Here is a 20356-nt window from a genome sequence, read left to right as displayed (position 1 = left end):
TGATGGTCTATTGTCTCCTAGACATTGTGACATTTTTGTATTTAGATCTCTGTTAACTGTTTGTGAAGAGCAGCTAAGGGTGAGTCAGGCTCTTCTTGGTGGTTGTTTATTGTTGGCCAGTTGGTGGAGAAGGAAGTAGTGGCTCTCAGTAAATGAAGCTGCAGGAGGTTTGGGTATAGTTGTACTGTATGGGCACTGTTGTCATTTCCCACTCAGTTAGACAAAAATAACATCTGAATAACCATCAAAAAAGTAATAATAGCACGTGGACAAAAAACACACCATGCAATCACAGAGGAACAATAACCAAAAAAAAAAAAAGGGAAAAAAAACTCACAATATCTGGGGAGAGGGCAATAAGAGAAAAAAGGTAGAGCAGGAGAATAATGAAGAAGAAAATAGGAAAAACGCAAAAAGAAAAACAAAGAATGGGGTTAATCACAAGAAAGAAAAAAACTGGAACCAGGAACATGGAAGAGAGAAAAGCTGAAAACTAGAACCTGGGAAGGGAAGAATAAATAATAATAAGGACAAAAATAGTACTACTAATAATAATTTTAAAGACAAAAACAAACAAATGGAAAAAAAAGTCTGGGCAGGGCGGGGCAGGGCACCCAGGCTCCGTCTGAGCACACAGACTGGGATGGAATTCCTGCTGGCCCAGAAGGTGGATGGGAGTTAGGGATGGCCGCATCTCTGTTCACCAAGAGGTTGTGGGATATAAGAGCAACAAGGGGAATATCGCACCTTTCCAGTCGTTGGCGTCTGGAATGTCCTTGCGGTTCCTGGCAAGTGGAGCCTATTCTTAAGCCCTTGGAATCTGGGAGAACGCTGTCACTTTAAATATCCAAAATGGTCAAACCACTTGTAAACATTCAAAATGGCTGCACCCTCCAGTCAGGCGAAATAAAGTCCACAGCTCAGCCTGTCTTCCTCTTTGCTGCTTCCCCTTTTATTTACCAGCCACCAGTGCAGTCCTCCATGTAGCCCCTGGCTAGTAGGGCTGATTTTTAGGTTAATTTTTAGGTCCTAACACCACTCAACAATGTCCAAACTGTCTGTGCTGTCAGGATCACTGCCAGACTGCAGCTCCGTATGTCACCTTTTTTGGTGTTTTCATGCAAATTTTTCTACCAGTTGGAGTTTAGTCAACTTCTGTATCCTTCCCTTCAATGCTCAGGTGGCCAGGATTATCTTCTGTGTCTGTGTTAATTGGTTCCCCTTTTCTTCGCTGAAGAGGGTCTGTGTAGTCTTTCTGCCTATTCCACTACCTTACCAGAACTGTTTATTTATTTATTTATTTTGTACAGCTGCTAAAAAAGATGAAAAAGCAGAGATGTAAAAAGGGTACCTCAGCCTAAGGTAAGCCTTCCCAGTTACCAGGGATGGTCACCAAACACTGCCCCATCCCATGTAAGTCAGTTATATGAACCAAAAAAATACAACTACTCACTTTATGTTGAAAGGGATCTGTCTGGAGGATTGGAAGCTTCAGGGTGGAGTGAAGGTAGAAGGAGATTTCTAAGGAACTGACAATGTTCCATTTTGGTCGTGGCCACAGGGCTGTTTATAATAACTCTTTAAGCTGTTCTTATGCGTCCCTAGGTGGCACAAATGGTTACTAGCAGAAAGGAGGCTAGTGTTCGAACCCACCCAGAAGTGCCTCTGAAAACAGGACCAGTGATCTGCTTCCAAAAGGCACAGCCTTGAATACCCTACTTCGCATGCAATGAGGTCGCCATGACCCAGCCACTACCAATTCTCATGGTTTATATACTTTTGAACATGTATTTCACAATTAAAACAACTGTTTTATGTAAAATAGAAATGTGTTGTATGGGTAGAGACTCAGGGTTATTCTTCCCCAGAGGATAAAGCTGGGGGAAAATGACACTTGGGGAACAAATGTGCCCCACCCAAACCTAGGAAAAGTAGTCCCATTCAGACGTGTCCCCATGTATCTGCAAAAGCAGCTCCTCCCCACTTCCGTGATCTCCTGGTATATATGAAAACACACACGCACCATACAACAACTGCAGTTTTTAATGAAAACAATTTGCCATTCCAGAAACAATTTTAGGGGGAAAAATATCTTCCCTACAAAAATAAAACTCCTCAAAATTATAAATATTATAATTTTACTTCTGCAATTTAAAATGCTCCCCTGCAATACTACCTTTTCATTTAACATCTCCTGTACCATCGCATATTGAAAACAGTATTCCAGCAAAGCTTAGTTTAATTTCACTTAAGAGTTAGTTTGTAAAATGATTCTAGCGATCTTTCTTTGGCCTTAGTGCCTTTTGTTTTGTTTTAAACATTAAAAAATGCTGCTGCAGTGACCAGTGTTTGATAAAGAACACCAGTCTTTTGAAGAACTGCAAACTGACGAAACTTCAATACAGTAAATTTTTAAACTCACAACGTGTAGTGCACATGACAAGCGAGGTTCTAGATGATACAGATGAGGATAAGGCCTCTTTAGACAATCTACTTCAAGTAAAAAAAAAAATAATAAAAAAATTCACAGATAACCCATCTGCTACAACTTTAATTTTCTAACAGTGTCTTAATCTCAGAAACAAACGCTTCACAAAATATAAGCTTACAGTTGAAGTGGGATGGGTATTAAAAAGACCAGGTGGTTGATAACAGAATACTCAAGTTCAAGCCTTGGTCTGAATAGTAAAACCAGGATAAAAATCATGAAAGCATTCCCTGAACAATAAAGGTAAGGTGTTTGATGACAATGTCACTAAAACCTAGAAAGTTACATGCAAAATTAAACACGATGTGCCATACATATTTTATAGCTAGATCTACTTTTTTTCTTAACTTTCCTTAAAAGCTTAAGAAGATATGATTGTCTCAGTAATTGTGTGGCACTGCACAGCCAACACTTACATCTGCCTCTAACAAGATGGGTATTCTTTGAAAGTCAGAAGAGCCACCGAGAGAGGAACAGAAATGCAATAAAAGGCACAGCTCACTTGAGAGGCAAAGAACTGAAGCACCTTGGTATTTCAAAAAGAATCCATTAGGTGTCACCAATGTGTTAACAATTCCTTGGGAATTTATAAACAATATCTGGACTAAGAATGGACTGTCGGGCCTCTGTGTAACAACAGCACAACTTTCCCATTGTTCTCAGGTAATCACTGCATACCATGAGGTTACTTAACCTGATTTAAAGAAGGCTTCTATTGCACACGCATTTCTTTGGTTGGTAGGAACATGCACTTTTGTTATAATAAGTATTTCCATTAAAAAATAAAACCCTGTTGCGTGGCCAACTGGGTGCTGACTTTCCGCCTCCTCACGGCCTCCTCCTGACTGTTAAGTAGTCCTGTACACTGAGGGTCTGGAAGGGGCGCTGGTTTCTAATCAGTTTCTCTGTTCTACATAATGTTCAGTTTACAAAGAAAAAGAGAAAGGAAGGAAGGGAGAGGGAAAGAAGGAGGAGGGGAAGGGAAGGGGAAAATATAAAAAGGAAAGAAAAGAAAAGAGGAGGGGAGAGGAAGAGAGAGGATGGGAAGGGAGGGGAGAGGAGAAGAGGGGAGGGAAGAAAAGAGCCATTGCCACAGCCGCGTGCTGGGAGTCCTCCACCTGATAAATCTCCTGGCTGACAATCAAGGTTAAGAGCAGCTGCCCCACTCCTCCCCTATACTCCTTTTTAACCTTGAAAACAACCTCTGGAAAAACTACAGCTTAACAAGAGTTAGCAAATAGTCATTAGACCTTGGGAACTGCCCCTCCTGCCAGAGAAGTTATATCACTTAGACCTTCCACTCTGTGAGTGCAGGGTGGGGGGCGTAAGGCCCCCATTTCTGTCACAGTTTGTAATTCTCCTGTCAGCTCTGGAGTTCATGGGCCCCTACTTTGGTTTACCCCCACTTCCTTGACTTTGTTCCCACATTTTACCCAACAAGAAATCAAACAATCCTAAAATGGGCTCCATAGCTCAAAGCCAAATGCTTTTTAATGAGTTAACAAATACCCTTTTCTTCCTCCACCACAAACTTACTACCCAAACCACCTTCCTCAGCCTGCAGCACTATCCACCTCCACTCAGACCTTCTTCCAAACGTGCTCCTTACTTTCTTTGTTAAATGCCTACAAAATCCTTCACAAACTCCTCATTGTTCCCGGCTTCCTGTGCCTTTCAATTCACATGGATAGTTTCTTTTGACATTTAAAAAAAAAAAAAAGACAGGTAGTTTCAACATAAAACAAGTATTCAGATTCCTGGTTAAGCTTTTAAAAAATCATTTGCACATCCTTAAGCTTAACATCATCATCACATAATTAAAATAACTAAAAAGAAGGAAAATAAAATAACCCAGAGTTCATGCTTCAAAGCACTCTAGAATGCTGTCTGATGCCCACTACTGATTCACAGCTTGGCGAGAGGTAACATCGCAGTGCTGTAACTTAACAAGCTCGCAGAGTCCTTTACACAGGATGCTTAAGGTGCAGGATGCTGTGAGGCCTGCTTGAGAGAACTAAAATTGGAGATAATAAAAGGGGAAGACCCCTGCATCACAGGCTAGAAAACTGCCCTCAGAAAAGAGACACTCGCTGCTGCTTTTGTACATGGGTTGAGCATGCTCCCCTCGCTCCAAACAGCCCGCACCGTTCCTGAGAGGCTGTGAGGCCCTCGCTTTAATCGGGTTTCCACACTTCATTGAGGGCTTCTTCAAGCTTGTGCCTGTAGGCCGTGTAGCGCTTCTTCAGGTTCTGCAGCTGCTCATCTTCTTCCTTGTCTAAGATGCGCAAGAAATTCTGCAGTTCTGGAAGGCTGAAGGCTTCCCACTTTGAGGGAATACAAAAAAGAAAAAACACCAGGTACTAAGTCAGAGTGGGAGGGTAGGGACGCCAACTGTGAGCACAGGAAGTGAGGCTGTCTTCACTCTCCCTCCACTCACAGCCCAGCACCTCAGAAGCACTAGTTTACCAGAGTGGTGTTAGCAAGCTCTACAGATCCCAACTCCTACTCGCGCCTCAGCTCACCTGTCAGCCTTCAGCTCCTACTGTTCCTCCAAACTGGCTCTCACTAAGGCCAAAGACCTCCATGTCCCTAATACCATTAGACCTTTTACTCCTTACCTGATTTGACTTCAGAAGCATTAGAAACCAGTTGCCATGCCCCCACCTTAAACATTCTTTTCCTTTTACTTGGAGGCACCGCTGACACCACTTCCTTCTCATGTCCCATAATCAATTTTCACCACAAGCAGCTGCTGTCAAGCCAATTCTGACTCATGCTGATTCCACAGGTGTCAGAGTAGAACTGTGCACCACAGCGTTTTCACTGGCTGAGTTGTCAGAAGCAGACTGCCAGGCCTTTCTTCCAAACTACCTCTGGGTGGATGCAAACCTCCAACCTTAACCTTTCATTTAGCAGCTAAGCTGTTTATATCATATATATATATATCCATATATATATATATATATATATATATATATATATATATATATATACAGGGAGCTCTGGTAGCATAGTGGCTAACCAGAAGGCTGGCGGTTCAAACCCACCAGCCACTCCTCGGAAGGAAGGTTGGGCAATCCTACTTCCGTAGTGATACTGCCTTGGAAACCCAAGGAGGGGTCGCTATGAGTCAGGGCCGACTCGACAGCACATAACAACAACAACAACATATATATACAATCAAGCTTATCACCACTTAAACAGTTCTCCAATTGACCTACTTCTCTTTGAAGCCACTGCCCCCCAGTGGTAGCCACCATCATTTTTTAACAGGACTCCTGCCAGCCTCCAACCCTGCTGCTTCACTCCACTCTTCGGACTCTCCCCATTTTATTTTTCACACATGTTAAGTTCTCCAAAAGAAAGACACTGTAATATATCTTCCCCCTCCCACCCTGTGACAACTATGGAAAGTTACTTCCCGCAGTCCAGTTAGCCTTAAATAACTGAGAAACAAGAACATCGTATAGAGGGAGTCCAATAAAGCAGCTCAGAACTTGAAACACAATGTAAATTTCAAAACTAAGTTAACACGATTCCTTCCCAGATCATTTAGCTAACTCAAATATGTATAATACTTACAAGACCAATGACAAGAAAAAAGAAAACTGAGAAGACTATGCTAATGTGTGTAGTTCAAGCTTTCAGAAGAAAAAGCCTCCATACACCAAACTACAATGCCACATCTGACTTTAGCACCCAGGCTTTTCCCCAAAATGAGTTGTAATTTTTAAAGTTTCAAAACATCAGCATCAAAAGAAACTTCAAAAATGTCTTCCTAAAACTCCTTAAATTCTAATTTACACTTCTGAAACATAAATTCACTATTGGTAACCCCCACTTGTCCAAAGTTTGCTTTCCACCACTTCGTTTTTATGAAAGACCTACACTAGTACCAGCTTTCACTAGCTGGAAGAAATCTGAAGAGGATTTTTGCTTTGGTGAAAAAAGGGTGAAAAGCAAAACTAGCGTTCAGCGTTTGTTCGTTAAAGAGGCAGCATACAGCCTGAGCAGAAGAGTGTCTTACCAAAGAGTGTCGTCACCAAAAGTGTCACCAAGCTCCTTCCTAGGAACTACACTCAGTATCTGGCTACCGTAGCATTGAACTGTCTGTGAACACTGCATGTTAGTGTTATTTCAGGTTTTATGTGTGGTTTGGTGTGATTTGGTAGGTTACATTTGGGTCTGGGAACAGTCAAAAATGTTTCCCATATAAATTAGTGGACACCATTTCAGCTTAAGAAAGAAGTCACAGGAAGGCTGCTTTACTTTTGGATAGTGGAAGAAGCCTGTATTTACAAAGCAAATTTACACACATTTCACATTTGTGACTCTAAATCACCTTTTAAAGTCTATAGTCCCACTCTATACATTTTAAAACTGAGAACTGAAAGATTGGAAGATATACCCAAATCTATTAAGAGGAACAGCAGAAAGTAACAGTCCTGGTCCCGAACTTTTAACCTAGTAACTGAGCCCATGCCCAACTGCACTGAGAATTGTTCAACAGTGGGCAATTCATACCATTTCCTGTTCCAAACGGCTAACTGAGACCACTGGTTCAGAGATTGCTCAAGTGTCATTTAAAGTTGACACTTGATCCTAGAGGCAGGATTTTGAACCAGTTCATTCTGGTTTAATCCCATGCTCATAGTTTCTGTTTCCACCCCAGATATACTGACTCTGAACTTACATTTTAATAAGAACTCCAGTGATTTTAATAAGACCCCTGGGGGTGTGTAACAGCCACCTGAGGATCTTGTTAAAATGTAGATTTTGATTCAGTGTATCTGGTGTGGACTGGCACATTCTCAGCAGGAGGTCAAACAGGAATGAACTGGCAAAGCCCTATCCGAGATAGTCTAAAGCGCTTTTTCCTTCAAGCGAACTGAACTGACGTAAATACAATCCTCTGCCAACACAATGTCTTAATCATTTGACCAGGCAGGGGGGTAAAAAGACTGTAGAAAGTGTCTTTCAGTAAAGAGATTGAATTTCCTTTTATTTCCCCGTTAGAACAAATTAGCCTGGAGACTTCTGTAAGTAGCAAACATATGGAAGGTGTCAATTTTCAAAGTTCAGTTGGATTAGAGTAATTTGGAAGTGGAAGGGGTGAAAATGACTCTTTGAGTGGAGATCAGAAAAAAAAAGGACTGCCTTCTACCTCTGGAAATTACAGGCCAGTCTAATGTCAAAGAATTATACTGGAGACTGTGGGCTCATTTCTGACAATTCAAAAACACACAGCAAGCTGTCCCCCACGGGACCACCTCCTCCTGATGCAGACAGGCACAGACTCTCCCCCAGCCCCCCACCCACAGTGTAGCATCACTAGACTAGAGCAATAAAACCGGACAACTGTTCTGTATATTCGAAGGCAGTATGAACAGCCACTCACCTCTCCAATTTCATGCTCACGAAGAACAAAACTAAGCGTGTCTGTTCTGGGACCTGCTACCAAACGCAGATAGAGTGGATGTTCCCGGTCTGAGAGCTTGCAGGCATAGACTGAGTAAGGAAATAAACTGCATGTTATGAAGTATTTAATCATCCCCTAAACCTCTACCCTATTACCATCCCCTCATCCAGATAAAGACCCCCACATGACAAAGGAGAATTACCCCATATGGTTTTCTAGGCTGTTATCTTTATGGGACCAGATCACCAGGTCTTGTCTACCATTGAGCAGCTGGTGGGTTTGAATGGCTGACCTTTCGGTTAGTGACTGAGCACTTAACCAATGCACCACCAGGGCTCTTCAGATAAAGGTAATAGTCCATATTACTGTAGCCACCCAATCACCCTCCTCCTCATTACCAGTAGCCCATGGTCAACTGAAATCTATACTATTTCTATTCTATATGCTGAGTATAAACTGTGCCTCGAGTAATAAGTAATTTTCAAGAACAAATTTAAATGGGCAGTAGTCCCAAAATAGGAGCTCTTGTAGCACAATTTCTAAGGCATTTGCCTGCTAACCAGAAGATAGTTGGTTCAAACCCATCAGCTACTCCACGGAAGGAAGATGGGGCAATCTACTTCCATAAAGATTTACTGCCTCAGAAACCCGACGGGGTCGCTATGACTCAAAATTGGCTCGATGGCAATGAGTTTAGGGTTTTCTGGGTTTTTTTTTCTCGGTTTTAGTCTCAAAATAGAGTACCTGGATGGTGCAAACAATGTGCTTGGCTGCTAACTGAAAGTTTAGGGGGTGGAGTCCACCTGGAGGTAACTCAGAAAAAAGACCTAATGATCTACTTCCAAAAGACCAGGCACTGAAAGTGCTATGGAGCTATTTCACTCGGACACACATGGGGTCACCATGGATCAGAGCTGACTTGACAGCAACTGGTTCAGTCCCAAAATATGCTTATAATTAGTTATACTCTTCCTTTTAGAAAGCAAGATAAGAAACTAAACTCTTAACAACAGTAAAAGTACACCATCCAAAAACATGAAATCACAGTTTTAGGAGCAAATCTCTCTGCAGATTAATATTTAGAATCAGCATCTGCAAACGACCAAGCAATCAGAACACAAGCTCTGGTGGCTTCAAGGACAGCTGTATGTGTCCCATGCTGTCCACACACATCACACACAGGGTACCCAGCCTATGGTATTCAAAGTCTTGCCAGCAAAAAAACCCCACTGCAGTCAAATTGATTCCAACTCCTAGCAACTCTACAGGACAGCAGAGTTGCCTCATAAGGGCTACACACCTTTAAGAAAGCAGACTGCCACGTCTTTCTTCCACAGAGCAGCTGGTGGGTTTGAATCACTGACCTTCTGCTTAGCAGCCGAGTGCTTAATGATTGTGCCACCAGCGCTCCTGAGGGTAGCATTTCAGTGAGATGCTATTACTGTCAGATTGTGCAGCTCAAGTCTAGGTAAGCAGTCAAAGGAGCTGGCAAGATGAAAGTGCCACCTGAGGTCATCTACATTATTTTGGCATTTCCACATACAAATGTATACATCTCCAGTGCAAGTCTGTCTGTATTGTAGGTACAGATTTCCCTGTAAATACAAACTCCCCCTGCAGCTAAGCCTGCGGCTTCTTGGGGACAGGCATCCTGGTCACTTCATCTTTTTATTCCAGAATCGACTCAATGGCACACAACAGCTGTGATACATCTTCAATAAATGTTTGCAGACTCAGTATCTGCCTGGGTTTCATTCTCGTGCAACTGGAGGACAGTATCAGGTCCAGGTTAGCTTATTTTCTTCTATAGCTGCTTTAGGCTTTGCCCAGAAAAACCAGACAAACTTAAATAGCTTACTGCTCACATCTACACACGCAATTTTCAAACTGGCACTTAGGGAATAACTAGATTATTACTGTCCACCACTCATATCAATTTCTGCTCAACTGCCTGACCTGGAATACCTTATTCAGTATCATGCAGTAATTTAATATTTTCTTTCTATCCACTGAATGTAGGTATTAAGTTCAGACAGACAGACCCCAGATCAAAATGTTATTCACTGACTTTAGGTGCCTCTCGGGGGGGGCAGGGTGCCAGTATGTCCCAGTGTAACATCAAGCAAGACAAGCTGAGGAAACAGAAGAATCCAGGGCTGCACCATTTACATCAGAAAGTCAGAGGATGTGCCATAATACACACAGTATCTCTCCATCCTCAAGTCCACTACATCACTCTGTGCTCACACACAGATCAAATATGGAACGTGCGACTGAAAATTCAAGCACAGAGGTATTTATTTTTGCCTTAATGAGCATTAAAAAACAAAACAAAAACGAAAAAAAAAGCAAAGCCACCCCCATGTGCATCCCATCAAAGCTTCCAAATGCCCATCACATGGGGGTGCCTTTGTGCTCCCTCAGACTCCCAACTATCCAACTCAAAAACAGCCAGCCAGGAAATTAAGTGCATGCTCCAATCATAATGGCTCACAGAACCTGTCCCCCAGGCTTTGACATAACTGACATAGACACACCCGTAAGTCTTTCTGCTAATGAGGTCAAAAGACATAAATAAAAGCAGAGACTGCTTTAATTGCAAGCATGGCGGTGTACCTTGATCTTCCCTGTGACAACGCTTATAAAGTGCAAACTTGGCAGGGCTATCAGTCACGAGAAACTTCTTGAGTAGGGCCTCAATCACTTCCCCGACAGTGTTTGTGCTGCTGATATGAAGTGTGTTCATACAGCCATTGCTACTGGGAGTGAGTTTTCCAGGATTCTGGGAAGTCTGTGGAGGTCTGCAGAGCTCCATCTGTACTTTAATGAAGCCAGTGTAAATCCCATTGGAATTCTGAAGAGGGAAGGAAAGCACACACTTAGGTGAGTTGAGAACATTTTACAAGAAAGGAATGTCTTAGTTTCTTAATTCTGCTGTAACAGAAGTAGGTGGCTTTAATGAACAGTAATTTATCTTCTTGCAATTTAGGAGGCTAGAGGTCTGGATTCTGGGCACTGGCTCTAGAAGTGTCTGTCTCTGTCCATTCTAAGGAAGTTCTTTATCTTCGCTTCTCTGGCTCCTGTGTTCCTAGGCTCCCTGGCCATCTCCATGTGACTTCTCTCTTTCACCTACTTCTGTTTCCTTGCTGCTTTGTCTAATCTGCTCTTTTTATATCTCAAAAACTGAAATTTAAAACACCCTACACAATGATATGGTCACATTAACATATAACTAAGAAAACCCTCCCCCAAGATGGGACTGCATCTATAGGTGTGTGTGTGTGTGTGTGGGCAGTGGTTAGGGTTCTAACACATATATTGGGGGACACAGTTCAATCCATAACAGAGCATATCAAACCAGATGAGGAAGGTCAAACACTCTTTTTCCTTGTCTTTTTCTTTTATAGCTTTGTGGTGGTGCTTTTCCCTAAAGGAGTGATCTCAGGGGGACAATAACACACCCCAGCAAGGTGCTTCCAGAGGCAACAGTGTCAGGGCAAACATGGCGACTGATGATGCCGTCCTAACGGTATAACCACTGAAGTCTATGTGCCCTGATCACCCATGCCTCTGTGGCTACATGTGAAAGGTCAGGGCCCAGAGGAGAGGGCACAACTCCCTTAGAACCAGTGCTAGGCAAACCACAAAGCTTATTAAGCCTTGGGAAATATGCATAGGCTAAATGCTCAAAGGAAAACATCATCCTCAAATGACAACTAAATATTACACAAAAAAGGAAGGTCACAATTAGGACTATGAAATACCTATGTAAACAATGAGTTGACAAGTTCATTCCTAGTGGCTATTATGATATGTGTTAGATTACAAATTTTGTCTACACTTTTGTTACACAGCCTACATCCTCTCTCACATGAGATACAAAATGATGCCTTTCAGGTATCTCAAGCAACAATATTTTTAAAATAAATTCTAGCTACAATGTTAACTACAGACATTACAGGTACTTCTCCTAATTTATGGTAGAACTACAATTTTGTGAATTGCCAAAAGTAGTAATAAATGGTCTGATTTTTCACTTTTTTCCATATTCAGTATATTTAGGAAAAAAATTATAGTAATGCTTTACTAAAACAAATCCTCAGCTGTTATAAAAGACACAGTTACAGTAGAACATTAGAAACATTTTTTTGGTCCATTATCTCACTTCCAAAAGACCAATTTACAATACTAATTCACTTGCTCACGCTTATAGAAAGCATTATATAATGCTTAAATTTTTGTGTTTGAAATAATATGGAAATTTGTGTCTCTTTTCGTCTCCATGCAGGTGGGAAACATGGCAAGTGGAATTTTTCTCCTTTGATAAAAAATGTGTGTGAAAAAAGGAAAAATACCACTGTGGAATAATGAAGAAGAATCTTGGGATTGTCTGACCTGTTCCCCATCTTTGGTGGAGTCCCACTGGAAAAGGAAAGGGATCCTTTACCACAAGCGTTTCTATTTTAAAGCTCTTCCCCTAAGGGTCACAGAATTCAGTAGAGCCTATTTTAAACAGATTACCCTGTCCTCTGCTGAACTGTCAGTTCATAGAAAACAAATTGAGTACCAGGGGTCCAAGGGCCCCAGAAACTGGCACCAAGAGATGGCAGGCACCACATGGAAGGTCACCAAGTGGGCGGGCAAGGCAGACACAGCTCAGTCCCCAAGACCATGAATACTCTATCTTTGTTGTCAGCTCATTTCATTGTCCCCAAGCCCTGTCCCTTTCTCCCTCCTACACCTTCACTCCCACTATGCTTCAAACTGTGTGCTACAATGCTGTAGAAACCTGTAACCACAACGGGTAGGAAACTGAATATTATACACCTCAGCTTCTACCAACAACCAGCTGAGAAATATTCCAGCTCATTTATATTCTAACCCACGGACACAAAATCCTTTTCATAATACTTTCAAATTTGTTTACATAAAACATCTCTGAGGTCTTGATGGAATCAGAGTTACTTTATATACATAAACGTGCATACATACACACCCACAAGTGAAATGGGCAATGATTACACTCAATGTTAAAAATCTTTTGGGATCTCAAACTTTTTTCCAAATAAATTTTTAAGATATGTTTCCTCTTTTTAAAGGCAAACTCAGCAACTCATTTTGAGATCTCAAGGTATTTCTAAATATGGATTTGAAAGATGCAGAAATACTCCATTTTCCTATTGTGCATACCTTGACCATTAAAACTCTGCAAATGTTATTCATAGGTTTAAAAATATACAAACTGTAGTACGAGCAACTTATATTTGTCTTAAGTGTCAACCTAAACAGTAATGGGAGTGCTTACCAAGGTCATCTTCAATTTGTCTGTGACTGCTAAATTATATTTATGAACCTTTTCTTTGATTTCCTCTTTGCTGAGGTAATTGTGGGTTTCCTTCTCTTTCTCCACATCCTAGAAGAAAAATAAATCATGCCACACATAAGCAATCACAGAAAAATAAATAAATAAACAAATGCAGAAGAGCCACGGTTTTTTTTTTTCACATTCCACACAAGAACAACCATGGTGCATTTTACCTTGAAGCACACACACACTCCTCTCTTTCAAATTCTCCAAGCTCACTCACAAAGTATGGTTCATTTTCTTTCAAGATTATAGCCTGTCTGGGTTTGAGGGTTAATATTACGTGTTAAACTGGGCTAGGCTATGATTCTCTGTGGTTTGTCAGACAATGATGGGACTGATTGCTTTTCCATAATGTAATAGAATGTAATTACCCTCCATTTTGTGATCTGATGCAAGCAGCCTATCAGTTGAAAGCCAAACGGTTTCCTTAGGAGTGTGGTCTACATCCAATATATGCGGATGTTCTGGCAAAGCTCATTCTCTTAATCCTGCATCCGACTTGTCATCCTCTGACCTTCAGTTCTTGGGAGGTGGGCCAGCAGCTTGCAGTCTGACCTGCCAATATTGGGTGTCAGCCTCTGCAACCACATGAGTTAGAAGAAGCCTCCAGCCTGACATATGACCCATAGATTTGGACTTACCAGCCTTCAAAACTGTGTGAGCCATTTCCTTGAAATAAATCACTCTCTCTATACACACACACACACACACACACACACGTGCTTCATTGGTTTTGCTCCTCTAGAGAACCCAGCCTAAGGCACTGGGGGATACAGCAAATAAAATTATTTTGTCAGCAACTAAAAGCAATAATTCATTTAATATAATTGAAAAACTGTCCTGCTAAATTTTCCTTCTGCAGAAACACCACTTCCTCAGAATACCTGCTCAGTTACCATTTCTATTTTAAACAATAGATACATACCAAAAAGGCTTTCTCTATTAACTTTATGGTCTTTATAGCTTTATAATATTTATCTACACTACACAGAGTTTTCAATGGCTGTAACCTTACAGGAGTGTTCCTTGGGCAGTACAAATGGCTGAGCACTTGAGTACTAGTAAAAACTGGTCCAGAGGCACCTCAGAAAACAAGCCTGGTGATCTGCTTCTGAAATTACAACCTTGAAATCCTACGATGTAGTTCTTCTCTGTACACATGGAGCCACGATGAGTTGGAATCAATTCTACGGCAACAGAAACAAGTTTACGGAAGTAGATTGCGAGGCCTTTCATGGTGCCATGGAGTGGATTCAAACCAAGAGCAAACCTATGCATCACTCAGGGATGTAAAAAGCAAGGTACAAACCCAAACTTACTGCCACTGAGTCAATTCCAACTCATAGCGATCCTATAGTATAACCAAAAAAATCAAACCCACTGCCATTGAGTTAATTCCAACTCACAGTGACCATCTGGGACAGCGTAGAACTGCCCCTTAAGGTTTCCAAGGCTATAAATCTTTACGGAAGACTGCCTCATCTTTATCCCACAGAGCAGCTAGTGGGTTCAAATCACTGACCTTTTGGTTAGCAGTCGAATGCTTTAATACTGCACCACCAGAGTTCCTTTCCTATAGTACAGTAGTTAATAAACATTAACTGGAACTATCACTAATCTGCCAAACTATACAAAATTACCAAAGGGTAGTTTATCTTGCAAAGAAATCCCCATGTGAAAACACAAGTAGTCAGACTTTCCCTACCTTCCTCACACATGCCCAGGAAGTGTGAGGGTGGCAAGTTGGAAAGTATTCACTAAATGTTCTTATCACTGTGAAGAATTCACTAATGATGTAGTGTCTAGAGCTCATCCAGTCCCGTAAAATGCTATGGCTCATCTGGGATCACAGCTAGCCCAACTGCCATGTTTTGTGACCCTAACAAAGCCAAGTATACCAGGCATCTAACCTGTATCACATTTAATTCTCTCAACAACCTAACCGAGTAAGAATTATTCTGTTTCCAGATGAAGAGATCAAGTCCTAAGAAGTGAATTAACCTGCCAAAAGAAACTTAACTGTTTGTAGAAGTTAGGAAATTAGCTGCAATCTGATCGAAAGCCCACCAACCCTCACTGAGACCTGTTAAGTACTACTACACTAGGCCTCCCATTTATCCTCCCTGAAAGGAGCTAGTCAGCACCCACACGTTACAGATAAGAGCTCTGAGACTTAGAGGCCAAGTGGCTTCAAAAGGAAAGCCTAACTAGTTAAAAACCCAAACTCCATTTTAATCCATGTCTACTATGTTCTTTGGAAGGTTAGATAAAGAAAGGCTGTATAATCAGATTCAAATCTGAGCAACTCAGAAGAGAAGAAGGGTCTTAAACTAATCTTCAAGATGGAAAGAGGAAGAACAATTAACATCTGATGATTTATGCCCGTCCCGCCCCCCCAATAAAACCTTTAAATTGGTCCTCTTCTAGCCAGACACATCTCTGCATCCTCACAGCTGGTTATTACACAAGCAGGCGTTTGTTCCCACTACTCACTGTGACCTGGTGTTATAAATACACATGGCATGGGTACTACAGAACTTGCAAGAAACCAAAGAGAGAGAGTATGAAGCAATTCTTCATCCTCTAAGTCTCAAGTACCTTGATTTCAGACCCTGAGAAGGGTGTGCTGATTATAAATTATTGGTAACTTTTTAACTTCAGTCCTGTCCTGGTGAAGGCTAACAGGTCAGTTTATAAACTTGGAGCGATATCAGCACAAGATCCTATATTCATTATCTAGCTTCAGGGCAAGCCTCAAAGACCATTGGGTCTATGCCAATGTAAAACCTCTCATTCAGACTCACTGCTGATGAGTTGGATCTGACTCATAGCCACTCCTCCTTGGGTTTCTGAGGCAGTATCTCTATGGAAGTAGATTGCCCAACCTTCCTTCCAAGGAATAGCTGGTGGGTTTGAACCGCCAGCCTTCTGGTTAGCAGTCAAATGCCTTAAGCACTATGTCACCAGAGCTCCCTGTAAAACCCCAGAGCAATCTTATTTTTGGTGTCACTGGTTAGAGAAAGAAAGGAGGAAAAAAAAAGCTGTGGATTAAAATAACTTGTCGGAAGCCTCAATGACTATTTTCAAAGAAACTTAAAACATATAGTACATTTCTCTGTTGACCCTGCTCTTTGTAATCCACAATTAACTAGTTGGAGTCATAACTAAAGAAGAAAATAAGGTAGTCTTTGTTTCTACATTCACTCCACCCCTAGTATTTGAGCATATGGCATATACTAGAACATCCACAATAAGAGACTGAGAATCTCACAGATGTGGGATGTGGAGATGGCAAGGCAAAAGGGCACTTGAAAGGGCTACCATCCCAGCAAGCCCTGGGCTCTCATCTGAGTCTGTCTCCACTAACCCCATGCCTTGGGGCTTACTAACCTTTTCAGGTTTCCTGTCAAATGAAGGGACTAGGGTGGATGATACCTCTACAGTGTTTCTTGGTCTAACAGAGTCTGGTTAGATCTGAGGCTGCTTTCACTGTTATGACCAATGGGGCAAGATGGTTCTCTATGAGGAATTAGAGAAACGAAAGACTTGCCATTAAAGACGGCCAGTTGTACATATACAACAGCAGACATACATACATACGTGTGTATATATATATATATTGTTGTTGTTGTTGTTAGGTGCCGTCGAGTCAGCCCTGACTCATAGCGACCCCTCCTTGGGTTTCCGAGGCAGTATCACTATGGAAGTAGGATTGCCCAACCTTCCTTCCAAGGAGTGGCTGGTGGGTTTGAACCGCCAGCCTTCTGGTTAGCAGTCAAGTGCCTTAGCCACTATGCTACCAGAGCTCCCATATATATATATATATACACCCATATATATAGATACATACACACATATGATATTGTTGTCGTCAGGTGCTGCTGAGTCAGCTCTGACTCACAGCAACCCTATGTACAACAGAATGAAACAGTGCTCGGTCATGCGCTATCTTCACAATCCTTGCTATACTTGAGCCCATCGTTGCAGTCACTGTGTCAATCCGTCTCATTGAGAGTCTTCCCCTTTTCCACTGACCCTCCCCTTTACCAAGCATGAAATTCTTCTCCAGGGAATGGTCCCTTCTGACAACATGACTCAAGTAGGTGAGACAAAGTCTAGCTGTTCTCACTTCCAAGCAGCATTCCAGCTGCACTTCTTCCAGGACAGATTTGTTCCTTCTTCTGGCAGACCATGGTACTTTCAGTATTCTTAGCCAACACCAGAACTCAAAAGCATCAACTCTTCTTCCATCTTCCTTGTTCACTGTCCACCTTTCACATGCACATGAGGCAACTTAAAATACCATGGCTTGATTCAGACGCATCTTAGTCTTTAAAGTGACATCTTTGCTCTTCAGTACTTTAAAGATGTCTTTTGCAACAGATTTGCCCAGGGCAATACGTCATCTGATTTCTTGACTACTGCTTCCATGGGTGTTGACTATGGCTCCAAGTAAAATGAAACCTTTGACAACTTTGATCCTTTTTCCATTTATCGTGATGCTGATTATTGGTCCAGTTGTGAGGACTTTTGTTTTCTTTATGTTGAGGTGTAATCCATACTGTTTTCTTTATGTTGAGGTGTAATCTTTGGTCTTCATTAGTAGGTGGCTCAAAGTCATATTTACTTGCAACAAGCAAGGTTGCGTCATCTACATAAGGCAGGTTGTTAACGAGTCTTTCTCCAATCCTCATGCCACATTCTTCTTCATACAGTCCAATCTCTTGGATAATTTGCTCAGCATACAAGATGAATAAGTTGGTGAAAGAATACAACCCTGATGCACTCAGTTTGTGATTTTAAACTATGTAGTATCCCCTTGTTCTATTTGATGACAGTCTCCTGGTCTACGTACAGGTTCTTCATGAGCACAATTAAGTGTCCTGGAATTCTTCACAATATTATCCATAATTTTTTATGATCCACAGTCTAGTGTTTTTGCATAGCCAATAAAACACAAGTAAACATCATTCTGGTTTTCTTTGCTTTCAGCCAAGATCCATCCGACCTTAGCAATGATGTTCCTTGTTCCATGTCCTTTTCTGAATCCAGCTTGCATTTCTGGAAGTTCCCTGTCAATACACTGCTGGAACCATTTCTGAATTATCTTCAGCAAAATTTTACTTGCATATAATATTGTTTGATAACTTCCACATTCTGTTAGATCACTTTTCTTTGGAATGGGTATAAATACGGATTATTCCAGTCAGTTGGCCAGGCAGCTGTCTTCTGAATTACACTGCTAGTGGGACTGTAAAATGGTACAACCACTGTGGAAAGCAGTATGACAATTCCTTAAAAAGTTGGAATTAGAAATACCATTTGACCCAGCCATTCCATTACTAGGTATATATCCTAAAGAAGTGAGAGCCATGAGAAGAACAGACATATGCACACCCATGTTCATCGCAGCACTATTTACAATAGTCGAAAGATGGAAACAACCTAGGCGTCCATCAGCTGAGGAATGGATAACAAAACTATGGTACATACACACAATGGAATACTCTGCAACCCTAAAGAATAATGTAGAATCTGCAAAACACCGCATAATGTGGATGAACTTGGAGGACATTATGCTGAGTGAAGTAAGTCAATCGCAGAAGGACAAATATTGTTTTAGTCTGTTATTGTAAAAGTCAAGGAAAGGATTATCTGTGGAAGGAAATTTTCTTTGTTGGTTACCAGGGGTGGAAGGGGAGGGGAGGGAACACTGCTAGATAGGTAGAGATAAGTATTGCTTTGGGTGAAGAGAAGGGCAATGGACAAAATGTGAGTGGTCAACATGGTGGCACTAAGGAAGAGGAAGACAGACAGGTACATGGGAGGTACAGACAACAAGGATGAACCTTTTGCACATACAGTACTGCATTGTCAGTGAAGGCAAACATGGGGATACGGGTAGATAGATGGGTGGACAGGCTGAACTACTAGGTATGTCTATGAAGTGGGGAGTGTACCTAAGACCATAGATAGGGTTGGCAGACAATGGTCCTATAAGTGTATTTGTATGATCTGTAAGAATTCCCATGTGTATGGTAGAACTGACAAGGGACACAGCCAGCTACCCAGAGGAAGTGAGTAGTTGGAGCTGTGGGCTCAGGATCATAGTCGGAGGGGACATAAAGCTCAATTGGCATAACATACGACACAAAACATTGTTCCACCTCCTACTTGGTGAGTAGCAACTGGGATCTTAAAAAGCTTGCAGCCATCTAGATGCAACGATGGGTCTCTCCTCGTCCAGAGCAAAGAAGAATGAAGAAAACCAAAGATTCATGGAAACAATTAGTCCTAGTCACTGGTGCACCATGCGATCCGCAGCCTATACGACTATGAGACCAGAAGAACTAGATGGTGCCTGGCTACCACTGTCAACCACTCGGAGGGGTATTTATGTAGGAGATCCTGGATAGGGAGGGATAACAATGTGGAACAAAACTCAAAATCATTTGGGAGGAAAAGAAGAGGGGGGCAGGTTTGCTGATCTGATAGAGCCTAGTGGAACCAATGAGACTACGGTCTCTAGCTGCCCTTCAGATCTGGAATTGAACCCACACCTGTAGCTTCCAGTCAAATAAAAGACAGGCATAGTAATTGAACATTTACCTGAGGTAGATATACTCCTTGGAGAGAACAATCATGGGAGAAAGAAGGGCTGTTGTGCACAGGGAGATAGCTCAGGGGGCAGGACTGCATGGAGGGATGGACACATGGAAGAGGTAACTATCGGGAGGAAGTGAGAGGGGAGCTGCTGGATTGGGGTAAATGGTAGTCAATGTCATGAGACAAAGTGTATGTGAACTGCTGTATGGAAACTGAATTTGCTCTGTGAATTTTCACTCAAATCATAATAATTAATAATGCAAAAAATATATATATCTACATAAACACTAAAACGTCACAATGCCTCAGAGACAACAGAGCATCACAGTCCACACAAAGAAGCAAGAGAAAGCAGGAGAAACAAGAAACCAGCATACAGACAAAACACATCCCTGAGGAAGACACAGCATTGGAACTCCCTGATAAGGAATTCAAAAGAATTATATTTAGGTATCTTCAACGAATTGAGAGACAG

The 20356-nt window shown here is 41.7% G+C and overlaps 1 protein-coding gene across 1 annotated transcript in view; it reads right to left on the bottom strand.

The window, feature by feature from the left end:
- Nucleotides 1-4662: 4662 nt before the first annotated feature.
- Nucleotides 4663-20356, bottom strand: part of RASSF3 (Ras association domain family member 3) — a 112358-nt gene continuing 96664 nt past the window's right edge. Inside the window, exons 2-5 of the mRNA XM_007942736.1 lie at nt 13213-13320; nt 10524-10761; nt 7887-7996; nt 4663-4812 (exon numbers count right to left, since the gene is read on the bottom strand). Of these exons, the coding sequence (XP_007940927.1) occupies nt 4663-4812; nt 7887-7996; nt 10524-10761; nt 13213-13320 (606 nt within the window). The remainder of the gene's footprint in view (nt 4813-7886; nt 7997-10523; nt 10762-13212; nt 13321-20356) is intronic.

This window comes from Orycteropus afer, unplaced genomic scaffold, assembly GCF_000298275.1.
Source record: "Orycteropus afer afer isolate SDZICR_OR568_19922 unplaced genomic scaffold, OryAfe1.0 scaffold00097, whole genome shotgun sequence".
NCBI lineage: Eukaryota > Metazoa > Chordata > Mammalia > Tubulidentata > Orycteropodidae > Orycteropus > Orycteropus afer.
Note: the sequence above shows the minus strand (reverse complement) of the source record. Positions and strands in the feature narration are given on the sequence as shown.